At 29.9% G+C, this 13,962-nt stretch overlaps 2 protein-coding genes across 3 annotated transcripts; one reads left to right on the top strand and one right to left on the bottom strand.

Annotated features, from left to right (window-relative positions):
- Nucleotides 1-3,548, bottom strand: LOC119680661 (histone-lysine N-methyltransferase, H3 lysine-79 specific-like; the record flags this gene model as incomplete). The annotated part of the gene is given in 8 exon segments (XM_038093589.1): nt 1-88; nt 300-996; nt 1,051-1,174; nt 1,228-2,036; nt 2,094-2,248; nt 2,388-2,900; nt 2,955-3,108; nt 3,270-3,548. Coding segments are annotated over 8 exon segments (2,609 nt in total), but the record flags the coding sequence as incomplete, so codon positions are not given.
- Nucleotides 3,549-6,034: 2,486 nt separating this feature from the next.
- LOC119679675 (peregrin-like) lies at nt 6,035-13,808 on the top strand. Of its 2 annotated transcripts, XM_038092163.1 has the most exons (6): nt 6,035-7,343; nt 7,400-7,927; nt 7,991-8,712; nt 8,795-9,057; nt 9,567-10,591; nt 13,726-13,808. In XM_038092163.1, exons 1-6 carry the CDS (start codon nt 6,263-6,265, stop codon nt 13,758-13,760), a joined length of 3,654 nt encoding a protein of 1,217 aa, XP_037948091.1. In that variant the 5' UTR covers nt 6,035-6,262; the 3' UTR covers nt 13,761-13,808. The 2 variants fall into 2 exon arrangements, with proteins under 2 accessions (XP_037948091.1, XP_037948090.1); XM_038092162.1 differs by lacking the exon at nt 13,726-13,808 and having other exon boundaries at nt 9,567-11,156.
- The last annotated feature ends 154 nt before the right edge of the window (nt 13,809-13,962 follow it).

The raw sequence follows: 13,962 nt of genomic DNA, 5'->3' as shown, positions 1-13,962 counted from the left end.
ACCGTAACTGGTTCGACTGAAAACATGTTATCAATAATTTCAGACCAGCAATGTTCTTGCATACGAATGGCAGGACCACGAGTTGTACCTATAAAATTAGTAAAAATTTTTAAATTTTTCATTACAAAATTATTAATAAAGAAGTAATAATGATTATATCAATAATAATAATTATGCCAATAATAATAATTGTACCAATAATAATTATATCAATAAAAGCAATTATAACAATAATCACAATTATAACAAAAATAAAAATTATATCTTATAAAATAATAATTAAAAATAATTTTTCTTACTTTTGCTCCATTCTGGTGGTGGTGGTCGCTTATAAGAAACTTTGTCCTCATCATCTGTTGAATCATCTTCATGTAACATATCAAATGTGTATGACGATTTTACTTCTGGTTTGGGATTTGGTGGAGGCATCATTTTCTTCTTGCTCAGCGTGCCCTGTTTGGCTTTTTCAATTTGTGCTAAGTGTTCTTGCTCCTGTTCGGCAATAGCTTTAGCTTTTGCGACTCGTTGCTTCATGGCAGCTGCCTCAGCTGCGGCTTCTTCCTGTTGACGTAGCTTAAGTTGTATATCCTCTTGTTCACGTTTCTTTTTCTCAATTTCAAGTTGTTTCTTAATACGTTTTTCCTCACGTTCCTTAGCTTGCTTAGCCATACGTTCAGTACGTTCTTTTTCTCTCATTTCACGTTGCTGTGCGGCAAGTACATGTTTCTGCTCACGTAGTTTCTTGCGCTCTTCAGCTTGTTGGCTAAGACCTTTACGCAGGTCCTCACTGGTATTATCGCGTGAAAGTGCCTTGGCAGATGCAGAAGTAGTTGGTTTTAAATTTGTTTTAGGAAATCCAATAGTTTTTGAAGTGCTGTTTGGTAGCTTACGCATTTGTCCAATATTCGGTGTAACTGTCGATGATTGTGTTGGTGTAAGAAATTTTCCTATAGCTGGAGCATAAATTTTACCACCAATTACAGGTGTTGTGTGGGTCTAAATTATAATAATATATGAATCAGATGAATTCTATATTTTTATTTAGCTTACCGTTGAAGTTTCTTTTAACCGCTTTGGACGCAAAGTACCAGTTTTCGATTGTTCAATGGTAGCAGCCTGTAAAGCATGCTCAAATGCCTCAACCTTCTTTTTTACAGGACTTTGTACAAGTGGACTACAAATAAAAATTTACTTCACTGTGTTATATTATACACCTATAAGACTTACTTGAAGAGTTCATTGGTGCGTGATGGTACTTTGTACCCTTTAGCGGAGAGTGGCACCTTAGTTTGTGTATGTAATTTAAGTGCAGTCGGTGCTTTCGGTGCATGCGGTGGCATTGGTTGACTTTTAGCGATGGGCTGTTCAAACGATTCATCTTCAGTTATAAGACTTGTATCTTGCGGATGCGAAGTATCTTTAGCTGTTACCATCGATTGCCTCGATAATGTCGATGAACGGTTTGATTTATTTGCATCATTTGCGGCCACGTTAAATGTGGCATCACCTACATCAGTCGCAGCATTTGTGGACGGATCTGCATTTTTATTCAAAGTTATAGTAGCATTTGGATTGTCAACGATAAAAGTACTTTGTCCAGGCGCAATTTGAAATGTTGTCTGCGCTGCATTCGTACAAAATGTAGCATCCGCTGGTGCACCACCAAGCGTTATAGTCTGGTTTATTGGCGTTGTTGTAGAAATGGTGACATGTTCATTTACCGCAACCTCAGCCGTTGTAGCTGGAGGAGTAAATGTTTCTGTTGTACTTGCAGTCTTAACTTGTTCTTCAGCTAAAGCATCTTCATAAATTGATTTATGTGGTTCTTGTTCTTTTTGGCTTTTACCAGCACTTGTTTTGCGCGTTCGAGATGAAATTGGCGAGTCACCTAAACCGACATCGCTAAACCGTTCAACTTTTATTGGCTTTGGTGGTTTTTTGGCATCTTTTTTACGCGGTTTTTTTGAAGCGTTACTAGTCGATGATAACATAGAAGCACCCATGGTCTCGCCTACATCTTCAAGTTTTATACGCAACTAAGATATTTGTTAATAAGTAAAACTTATCAGTTTATACCAAAAAACTTTTCATACCTGCTTTACTTCTTGGTTAGTCGCTGTTATCACTACGGTCTCCTCAGCGATAGTTTGTTGTAGCTTTTCTGTGTCCTTATTAACAGTTATAGTCAGAGAATTACGTTTTATATTAATACGACAATTACGATTTTTCAACTCACTATTGGGTCTAACTAAAAACAAAATATTACAAATTCATTTTAACTTCGTGTGGACTTTATATAATTACATTTATATAATATATTTTAAATTTTCATACATTATTTTAATTTATTACCTCAACTTGTTTTAATGAAAATTAAAGTAACTTACTATTTTCTTTTTCTTGCGTCCTGCTATCAACTGGATCATTTTCACTGTCTGATGGAATTTCTATTACTGCTGGTCCGTTGTTGGGAATAACCAAAATAGAATTGTCTGACCTTGAACTGGAAAGCGAAGTTTGTGTAACGGCCAATTCATGCATTTGGGAAGGTCTCTGTTCATGTTCCAATTTAATTTTAACTGATTCATTACTGCTTGGACGACGCAATTTTTGATTAAGTTTAGGTTCCTTGAGATTTTTTTCTGATTTGAGCTTCGCTGCCCTTTGTGGCCGTGTAGACGATTGTTCCGTGTTTGTTGTTGGAACGGGTGGTGGGGGCATAAGCATCCCTTGATTAATATCGTCATGTTTTTGCAGTGTCTTATTATTAGCAATGCTTGTAGTTTCGTTTATTGGTGTTACCGCTTCATCGTCAAGTTCCTGATCAGTTATTTGCAATTTATTTGTGCGTAAAGAATTAACCGGAGATAGCTCATTGTTGATATCTTTATTTCCTTTTACTAAGCGAAAAATATACTAATAGTAATATTTAAGTAAATTCATGAATTACATACCCTCCTTTAAGTCTTCAGTCAGCGTGTTAAGTCGTTTGGCGCGCTTTTTTATTTGCTGAGGCGACGCTACGACTTCAGTTATATCCTCACTTTCAACAGAAGTAACAACAATATCTTTACCGTACAAAATACACCGCAAATTATCTAATTGTTCCTAAAACAAACATAATTTAACATTTACAAAGGAACACAAAACGATATTTTTATTTAATAGACTAAATCAACATATAATATAAGTATAATAAAATATTAATATTTCTTAGAAAATTTTGAAAGCTTCATTAGTACTACTTCACTTTAAAAAATTTAATATACCTCCTTAAATTTTTCCATTTGCATGCTAAAATTTTCATATTTTTTATAAATTTCCATAAGGTCCTCCATGATTCTCGTTTTTAAGGTAAAGCGCGTAGATTTCTTTTAATGAGTTTTTAATACTTTTATGTGGAATATTTACATAAAATAAGACTTATACCAATGTTTACTTTGCTTATTAGCTTTAATATTTTACTTAATTAAATTTCTCCCTTAAATTTTTACTAGAAGAGGAAATTACATATAAAACACAGTTCTAATTCTACCAGCGCACTTCAACTCCATATACGATCCACAGCATACAGTTTCAAATTCCGCAACTGACGCAGTGTCCCGCAATTTATTTTTTTCAATGTGGACTGTGGATGTTATTATACAACACATAGTTGCATTGCAAGACATAAGAGTTTGCTATACATAAATATCAAAATACGTTATTACAATAGGTATTAATAATTAGAAATATTTTATTAACATATATTTTTAATATGATAAATTGTAAGTTTTTTATATATATTACTCATGAATTGTTATATATGTTTTAATATTAAAATACTGATCCATCATATTATAAAGCCCCGTATTTAGTGTGACTTAAAACTGTCCACAGATAAAATAGAGTAAAGGTGCTGATTCACCAACTCAGACATCTGAATATGAATAATACTGATAAACGTTTATATATTATATATATTTTATAGAATATATTTTTATAATAATATATAATATGTAAAGAAATAAATATATATAAATAAATAAATAAATAGTTTAACTACTTATTGCTGATTGTCTACATTTAAATAAATATTTACTAACAATATCAGTTGGAGAAATGAAGCAACAGTCACTAACCTGACCACTCAATAATTCATATGATTTATATTCACAAACCTTATAGTTTACTGCTATTTATTTAAATATGACAAAAACATTAAAAATTGATTAATTTTATTAAAATTACATTATTATGTTTATTAAAAAGACTAAATCAAAAATTGTTAATGTATTTAACTCAAACTATAACTTAAATTTTAATTATTTAATTACTCTTAATATAATATTTATGCAATAATAAACAATTTAAGTTCTAAAATTTAGCTGCAACAGATTACACTATGACACAATCATTTAACAATAGTCTAACAATAGATGACGTGAATTATACATACTCATAATTTAATATTGAAAGAGATAAGAGAATTTTAATCTAACGTTCATAAATAGTTAAATCATGAAGGTGCTAGTTGTTACCAACTCCACAATATGTAAAAAACTATAATTTTTAACTAAAATAACTAAAATATGTATTACCAGATGTATAATTCCTCTAAATAAAAAAAAAATATAAGTTATAGTTCTACTGATAATATTAACAATTCGTTTATACACAAATTTTTTAAAAAGTCTTTAAAAATTACATTTCTACTTTTAACTGTTTTTTGATCATATGAATATATAGCATTTATTTTATATGTCTTACATGCGAACGTTATAGTTTTTATAATGTTACATTTCATAATATATTATTAGGTGCATTCGGCACTCACAAGTGTGCAAAAAACAATAAATTGCTGACCTATACTGGTTGAAATGTACGCAAAACAACAACACTACTTTATCTGTCTAAACACCTAAAGCATGATATAGACGATGAAATTTGTTTGCAAACCAAATTTGCAAACCGAATATGCGCTTTGCTATACACTTTGAAACAAGGTTGGCAAACTTCATTTTTATTTATTTTCTACAGCGTTCATATCAACATCGGAGTAAGTACAGAGTGCAAAACAATAATTGAAACTGAAGAAATTGAGGTGATGATCATAGCAACCTGTTATTTATTTCATTTTTTAAACTAAAATTATTTTTGTTTCAATTTTTTAATATGTTACATTTTAAAATTTTTATTCATATAATAATTGTTTAAATATTAAAGCTTACTATAAAAATGTTTTTAGCACAAATTAATTTTTAAAATATATAAACTTCTTCAATAATTGTCTAATGTCTAGCAATTTTTTAATTATTTTTCATTTATTTTTCTTTTTACCAAGAATTAATAATTTTTTTCTGTAATCTTTGCTTGTCCGACGCTCACCAAAATTCTTAAATTATGAGAAGTTTGCAAACTTCGATATACACAAGTAAACATGTTTGCAAACTTAACAAATAATTGAAAAATTTTAATTTCACTGCAAACTAGTTTGCAAACCAAATTTTGGTTTGCAAACTTGAGTATAGACGATGCAATTTGATAGCCAGCAAACCTTGTTTGCAAACAAATTTCATCGTCTATATCATGCTTAAGTGTGAAGTGGGTATATATTTTATTGGGAAACATTTCTGCTGAAACTTTAAAATGCTACGCAGACTTTACACGAACATTTTCTTTCAAATAAAATTTGTGCTGATGTGTGAATCAGCTGAATTGGTTTGAATTTAAATTTTCGAATTGTTTATTTTCGCGGCACTGGTGAAAGTAAAAAAAAATTGTGAAACGCTCCTAGTTTGTACTTGTGTTTAACTTAAGTTTTACTAAGATTAGCTCGTGAAACAGACCTATTATCATTCCACGGCAACAACACTTACATTTTGCTAATTGTAATTAATAACATATATTATTATACAATGTAATATTGATTTTAACTATTTGGTTAGTAAATTCAGTTAATTGTTTGGTATTAAAATATCTTTAAACCGTATATATAGAATGTGTGTTCGACTACATTCATTCGTTTCGTAAATACAACCTTGAGTCACCTTTATCGATATTTCAGTACGAAAGAGTGTAGACAAGAAACAAAACAGCTGTCACTCTACCGCCATTTATATATGACAGCGAATTTGCGTGTGGACTTAATAATAGAAAAACGTAAATTGAAGCGAGAAAAATTAATAAAGCTACTTGTTAGTAAAAAACATTAAAAGTAAAATGCAAATTTAACGTAAACTGAAAAAGCAGAAATAGTACGGTAACAACAGTAATATATACAATGGGTCTCGACTTTGATGCGGTGGAATATTGTAAAAAGGTAAAATACCAACAACCGCCGTACGCGTGTCCAGTATCCAAGTGTGATCGAAGCTATAAGACAATAGTAGGATTGCAGTATCATTTACTGAATTACGATCATGACAATCCAACACCTATAACACCAATTTTGACTCCACATAGGAAAAGAGCGCGCACCCGTGGTACAAAGCATACAACACCGAAAGCATCGAAAAACAATACAGAGGAGAACTCGAGTTCTGCTAGCAGCGCACATCATGTTTCAAATCCGGAATCACTTGTAACATACAATGAGGATGAACAATGTGTAACATTTAACATACATGGCAAAAGTGTCCGTTTGGGCATAAATACCGCATTACCTTTCATTGATGCTGAAGAATATAAGGATTTAGTGGAACGAGGTTGTGTTTTGAATGCGGACGCGCCACCATTAGAAGAAAATGCGCCCTGGGCACAAGTCAAAGTGCCTGAAGCAGTGTATAGAGAAATTGCGAATTATAATGTGCCTGATGCGCCGCCTCGACCGCTTGCCTATTACCGTTTTATAGAAAAATCAGCTGAAGAGCTAGATGGTGAAATAGAATATGATGTGGATGAAGAAGATACTGCTTGGCTTGATTGGATGAATGGCGAAAGGGAGAAGGGTGGCTTGAACACAGTTTCTGTAGATACAATGGAGTTGTTAATGGATCGTTTAGAAAAGGAGTCTTACTTTCAAGCCGCAGCTAATGGTACAGCTACTGGTGCTGAAGTTGACGATGATGCAGTGTGTTGTATTTGTATGGACGGAGAATGTCAAAATACGAATGTAATTTTATTCTGCGATATGTGTAACCTAGCTGTTCATCAGGACTGTTATGGTGTGCCATATATTCCTGAAGGCCAGTGGTTATGCCGTCGGTGTTTGCAATCACCTAGCACGCCAGTTCACTGTGTGTTATGTCCAAATACAGGAGGCGCTTTCAAACAAACAGATCAAGGACAATGGGCGCATGTAGTTTGTGCACTTTGGATACCTGAAGTGCGTTTTGCAAATACAGTTTTTCTTGAACCAATTGGTAAGTTCTGTGTATATATAAATATAGTAAAACATATATATATACTATCTTCTTAGATTCTATTGAAACTATACCTGGTGCACGCTGGCGTTTAACTTGTTATGTGTGCAAAGAGAAAGGCATGGGTGCATGCATTCAGTGCCAGCGTAATAGTTGTTATGCTGCATTTCATGTCACTTGTGCTCAACAAGCTGGTCTATATATGACGATGGATTTCAAAGATGGTCACAATGATTCAACACATTTACAAAAATCAGCCTATTGCCATGCTCATACGCCGCCAGATGCTAAACTGAAAACAAACCAAAAGGATTTTGAAGACACTCGGCAGAAAATGAAGGAAGCGCGCAAAACGCTTGCGAAAAAGCGTTCCACTGCACCAGTAGTTTTACTGCCAACAATACCTCCAGAACGTGTTCATGAAATATCGAGCATGGTTCATATGCAAAAGAAATCACAGTTTATTGAACGCTTGATTGCGTATTGGACGCTTAAACGTAAATATAGAAATGGTGTGCCACTGCTCCGTAGATTGCAAAGCCAAGGAAATCATCATTGCGTTATACAGCGTAATGGCATTGAAGGTAAGTCATAAGTGCCATTAGTATTTTCAATGATAAATTATTAAATATTTACGTTTTCCCAAGGCTCACCAGACACCGATGAACTTTATCGGCAACTCAAATATTGGCAGTGTTTGCGACAAGATCTTGAACGTGCACGTCTTTTATGCGAGTTGGTGCGTAAGCGAGAAAAGGTCAAAGCAGTACTTGTCAAAATATGTGAACAGGTGGTGATGTTGCAAATAAATCCGTTAGAATCATCTTTAACTAAATTGCTAGATGCACTTGAAGCTAAGGATACTAGTGAAATATTCAAGGAACCAGTGGATACTAAAGAAGTGCCAGATTATTTGGATATTGTGAAATATCCGATGGACTTGGGCACAATGCGTGAAAAACTGAAAAATAGCCAGTACAGTTCATTCGAGCAGTTGGAAAGTGATTTTGATCTAATGATACAGAACTGCTTGGCTTATAACAATAAAGATACAGTTTTTTATCGCGCAGGCATACGAATGCGTGATCAAGCTGCACCGCTATTCGTGCAAATTCGAAAAGATCTTGAGCGTGAAGGCTTGGTAGAAAATCAGAGGGAACAACGTGATCATGTGGAGATGGAGGTAGAAGACGAGCTTAAACAGCTATTGGCATCGAAGCCATGTGAAGAGATAATACAGAAATTACTTATATTGGCGGATAAATCGCAAGTATTAAAGAATCCAGTATACCGTACCAAGAAGATTAAACAAATACGCGTAGAAATAACGCGTATGCGTAAGGCCATTCAAAAGGCTAAAACTGCCGCAGTAAGTAAAATATTTTTTCGTTTAAATTGTTTAAAACATCTGAAATATATTTATTAAAATTATTTTTCAAATATTTTCGCAGCGTTTTTCGAATTCAAGTATGCATTCTCAAACCGAAGAAGAGGATGAAGAAATGGATACTGATGTGAAAATTAATGATAAATACAAATCACACAGCACAAACTCGAAGCGTTCAAGAAAGACACCTGCTAATTCAATGATATTGGATGAAGACGAAACTATGGGTGATGAATCAAAAGAAACTTTACAAACAACACAAACACCTCCGTGCAGTCCGATTAAAAGTCTTAATAATAGTGCGTCGCCAGTGGGCGTAAACAGAAGGTATGTACAATCGAATTGAAATGAAATACAACAGACTATAGTATACGTTACATTAGTGAATGATGCTAGTATTAAAGTAGCGCTCTTGTTTCTTTTTAATTAGAGTAGATAAAATATTTAACAATAGTTGTTGATTATAATTTTAAATATGAGTTAAAGTAAAAATAAAATGTTGCTTAAATTGGTAATATAATATTGGTAAATTATAACAATCTTAATTTTATTTGACTTAAACATTCTTACTAAATGCTAAAATTAAAACTATATATATATTTATCATCATCTAAAAATGTTTTTATGATACAATCAAACTCGAAAATCGTTCACAAAGCTAAAATTTAAACAAATTTTGAAACAAGTTAGACTGTAACACTATTTTGAAGAAGAATTTTTTAAAGAATATGTCAAAGTTTCTGGTATTAGTTTTGTGGTCATTTATTGTAATTAGTTTAAAAATGCTCTTTGCTTCGAATCATGAATTTCCTATTTCTTATTGCATTTTATTGCAGAACCGCAGTGCTGTTTACACGTAAAGCTCAGGCAGCAAAGAAACGACCGTCAGAAACAACGACGCCCGTGAAAGAAGAAACAATTTCATCACTCTCAGCCACATTGTCGAATAACAATAATGCAAATGCCACGAATTCAGGTGCCGCCATGGCAGCGTCGCTGGCAACAACGGCTTTAATGTTAAACAATAAGCTAGGTGTGGGCCATATAAGTTCATTAAGTGCTAGTTTAGGATTATCATCGTCTGTGTTAACTGGTGTAAAGTCGCCAAAAAGAAATTCACGACACAAACGTCTTTCGGATGTGCGAAATAGCGCCTCAATGTCACCGAAAAAATCACCAAATTTGTTACCACCAGCGGCCATATCAACCCCGACTGCGAGCGCCTTAACCTCAACACACAACGACTTAGGTTATAATCGTATACCAGACAGCTTTCGCGTGTATCGTGCAAATACTGAACGCGATGTAAGTGAAAGTGATGACGATGATGTCAGTGATATATCAGGCAGTCCGTGCAGCTCTTGTTCGGGTATTAGCATGAGTGGCTCTGGTTCTGAGTATGATTCAAGTGATGATGACGATGACGATGATGATGAAGAAGATGAGGAAGATGAAGAAGAAGATGATGAAGATGAAGCTGATGGTGAAGAACAGTGTGATGATGAAATAAATGAAAACAATACTGATCGTAATAAAGACGTAATAGCACCGGAAACATCAAAGGACAATGGCGAAGCTATGAGCTGCAGTGCAGACAGTGCCAGTGACGAAGAAACAGTAATAAATACAGGTTATAAAAAGACAAATATTAAAACGCGAACGTCAACGCCTACAGGTAGAAGATCACGTGCAGCGTCGCGTTTGAAACAGAAAAATGGCACCATAGCCGAGGTAGCGCCAGCTGAACCAATTCAAAATAATATCGGTGTTGTAACAAATGCAAAGACTCGTGCGGCAATTAAGCAAGCAGCCTCCAGAGCGGCTACACCAACTGTAGCTAATATTGTAAATAATTCCAGAAGTAAGAAAAACTTAAATAATAAAGCAAAATTAAATAATAAACACAATACAATTGCGCCCACACCGTCACCTGTCCCTGCCGCTAATGAGCTATTAAAACCGCCTTTAGAACCATTGCAACTAGTATGGGCTAAGTGTCGTGGTTATCCCTGGTATCCAGCGTTGATATTAGATCCAAAGACACCGAAGGGTTTCGTTTATAATGGAGTACCACTGCCGGCGCCACCGCCAGATGTGTTGGCGTTGCGTAAAAACTATACTGAAGATGAGTTATTCCTAGTGCTGTTCTTCGATGCCAAACGCACTTGGCAATGGCTACCCGCGATTAAGCTCGAAATATTAGGCATTGACAAACAGCTGGACCAGCAAAAGTTGGTTGAATCACGTAAGCCTACTGATCGTAAAGCGGTAAAAAAAGCTTATCAGGATGCATTATTGTATCAAAGTCAAGTATCAGATTTAGAGGGGCAGGGACCAGATCCGATTATGTGAAAATAATTGTATAATGTTTAAGTACAGATTAAGTTTTATAAGCTACACTTTCCAATCTAATGCCTTATGCTTATTATATATACGTTTATATATAAAATTATTATTATTTTTTGATTAATTAATTAATTTTTAATTTTTATAATTAGTTTTTTAATTTCATAATTTATATTTATATTTTTTTGCGTGGTTTTATCGTAGTTAAGTATGTGTTTATAAAAACGCATAACTTCTTTACATTAGTGTTATCAAGAATATATATGTATATATATTTATATATATATTTTCAGTTGTATTTAGCCATATTTTTGATATGGCTATGAAAAGTGTTTACTCGATGCTTTGTCATATTTTTTAAATTTAAAACTAAGTAAATTATAAAAAAATTACAGATTAAGAGTTGCACAAATTTGCAGCATTCTCTTGGTATAAAATTATAATTACCTAAATACTTTTATGCTATATAAAATGTCTTAGAAAAATATTTTGTTCTTATTTTATTTATCACAAATTTTGTATTTTGTTGTTAGCCTCTTGGCAAAAATAATTAAGTTTCTGTTTTTACAATTATCCTCTTTGCTGCAATAATTCCCTCCATTAGTTTTTATTTCATATCGCATTTTCTCTGGTGTTTTCATTCTGTAATTTTTATATAAATCAAATAAAACTGAAAAAAATTATACAAAAAAAGATATTCGAATTTTAACGACACTGAAAGTGTTTATTATTGTAAATTTGTTTATTGTTGTAAAAACACAAAAAAAGTATGAATGTTATAAATAGTATATTGTAAATATATATTACTAAATTTTAGTTTTTAAGTAACTGCTAATCAAAAATTCAGTTTATTAAAATTTTAGTTTAATTTAAACAAAAGAAAAAATAATTATTTTAGTTCTATTACTCTCGAAAGTATTTTCAACGCAATTTTAAAAACAAAATTAAAAATAATGTATTTAATATAGTTATTTAACTACCCTATGTTATACAGATTTGTTTAATTTAAATCCATGTTAACGAAAAATACTATTTAATTAGCTACATTCGCAACTTCTTGAATATATTTACAATTTTTGTGTTTACATATTAATTTTTTTTAAGTATAAATATTTTTTTAAATTAATTTTTGGTTTTCGTTTTTTTAGAATTTAAAATTTTTTGTTTGTTACCTCATATTACTTTAATTAATTAATTACTTCTTTATGTTCTTAAAATAATTATTTGTACCATTTTTTCATTCTTTATATTATTAATTTTTTATTAAGTGAATTGTTTTTTAAATTTTTGTTCTATTTTATATAACTTAAAACTTATTTTATAAGAATTGTTATCAACTTTCGTTATATACATTTTTAATAGTATATATAACAGTTTTTTGTTTAAATATTTTTTTTTCAAATATTGTATATAAGAATTTTATTAATTGTTTTAATAATGTTTTGAAAGTTTTTTTTTAAATTTATTTTTATATTTTTTATATATATTTTTTTTAATAATCAAATATAATTTTTTTATTATTATTTTTATTATTATTTTTATTATTATTTTTATTATTTTTTTTATTATTTATTTTATTATTTTCAAATATTTTTCTTTACAATATGTACAAATCTTACAAATCAATTTTACCATAAATTGTTTAAAAGTTTTTATTAATATATTTTGTCTTACAATATATTTTTTAAATATATTTTTTATATATTAATCAAAATATATTTTTCAAACTATTTTTTTAATTAAGTTTTTATATATTTTTTTTATGTGTTTCTCACGAAATGCTTTATATTTTTGATATACTTTTTTTCTATTTTTAAAATTTTTTTTTATAATTTTTGAAATATTTTTTTTTTTAATTTTTTTAAATATTTTTTTATTATATATAAATATTTTATAACTATAAAAAATATTTTAAATATACTTTTTTTATATTTTTTTATATTTTTTTTTATATTTTTTTTATATTTTTTTTTTTATATATTTTTTAACAGGATTTTTAAATATTTTATTTTATGTTTTTTTAATTACTTTAATATATATTTTAATTAATTTGTTTTCATGTTTTTTTTAATAATTTGTTTTCATATTTTTTAATATTTTTGTATTTATATTTTTTTTTAAATTTTTAATTTTGTTTGAAATTTTTATTAAATTTTTTTTATATTTTTTTTATATTTTTTAATTTTGTTTGAAATTTTTATTAAATATTTTTTTTTTATTTATTATTTTACTTTATTATTATTAGTGTTTTATTTTTATACTATTTTTAATGTTTTTTCATTTTCATTTTAATATTATTTTTATTTAATTTTTACTTTATATTTATATTTTATTTAAATTTTATTTTTATTTCATTCTTATATTGTTTTTATTACTTTTTTTTGTGATATTTTTGCAAAAGTTTTTGTTATTCAGATTAAAAATTTTTTTGATACATTTATTTTACTAAACATTTGTTATTTCGTAAGTTTTGTTTTATATTTTAATTATTATTTTTTTATTTCAGTATTTTATTGTAATTTTTTTTTATTGAAAATAATTTTCAATAGCCAATTATATTAACATATTTCCGTTGACGAGAGTTATGAAAATGCTTAACAAAAATATATAAAGTTTCTAAATATTTAAAAACAATATTTAATTTTTCAGATATCAGATGTTTTTTAAAAAACTTGGTAAAATAATAAATTTTTGGCGATAAAATGGAAACTTTTCCAGGATTTAATAAATAAAAAAATAGAACAAAATTGTAATTATTTAAAATTATTTATAAAATTATTTAATAAATACTTTTAATTCGCAAGAAAATTGCTTTTAAATATTTTATTATATTTTCCATGAAAAAAAACCAATATATATGTATTAATATATTTATATAAGTTACGT

The sequence above is a fragment of the Teleopsis dalmanni genome, chromosome 2, assembly GCF_002237135.1.
Source record: "Teleopsis dalmanni isolate 2A chromosome 2, ASM223713v2, whole genome shotgun sequence".
Lineage (NCBI taxonomy): Eukaryota > Metazoa > Arthropoda > Insecta > Diptera > Diopsidae > Teleopsis > Teleopsis dalmanni.
This window is presented reverse-complemented; position numbering and strand designations above follow the sequence as displayed.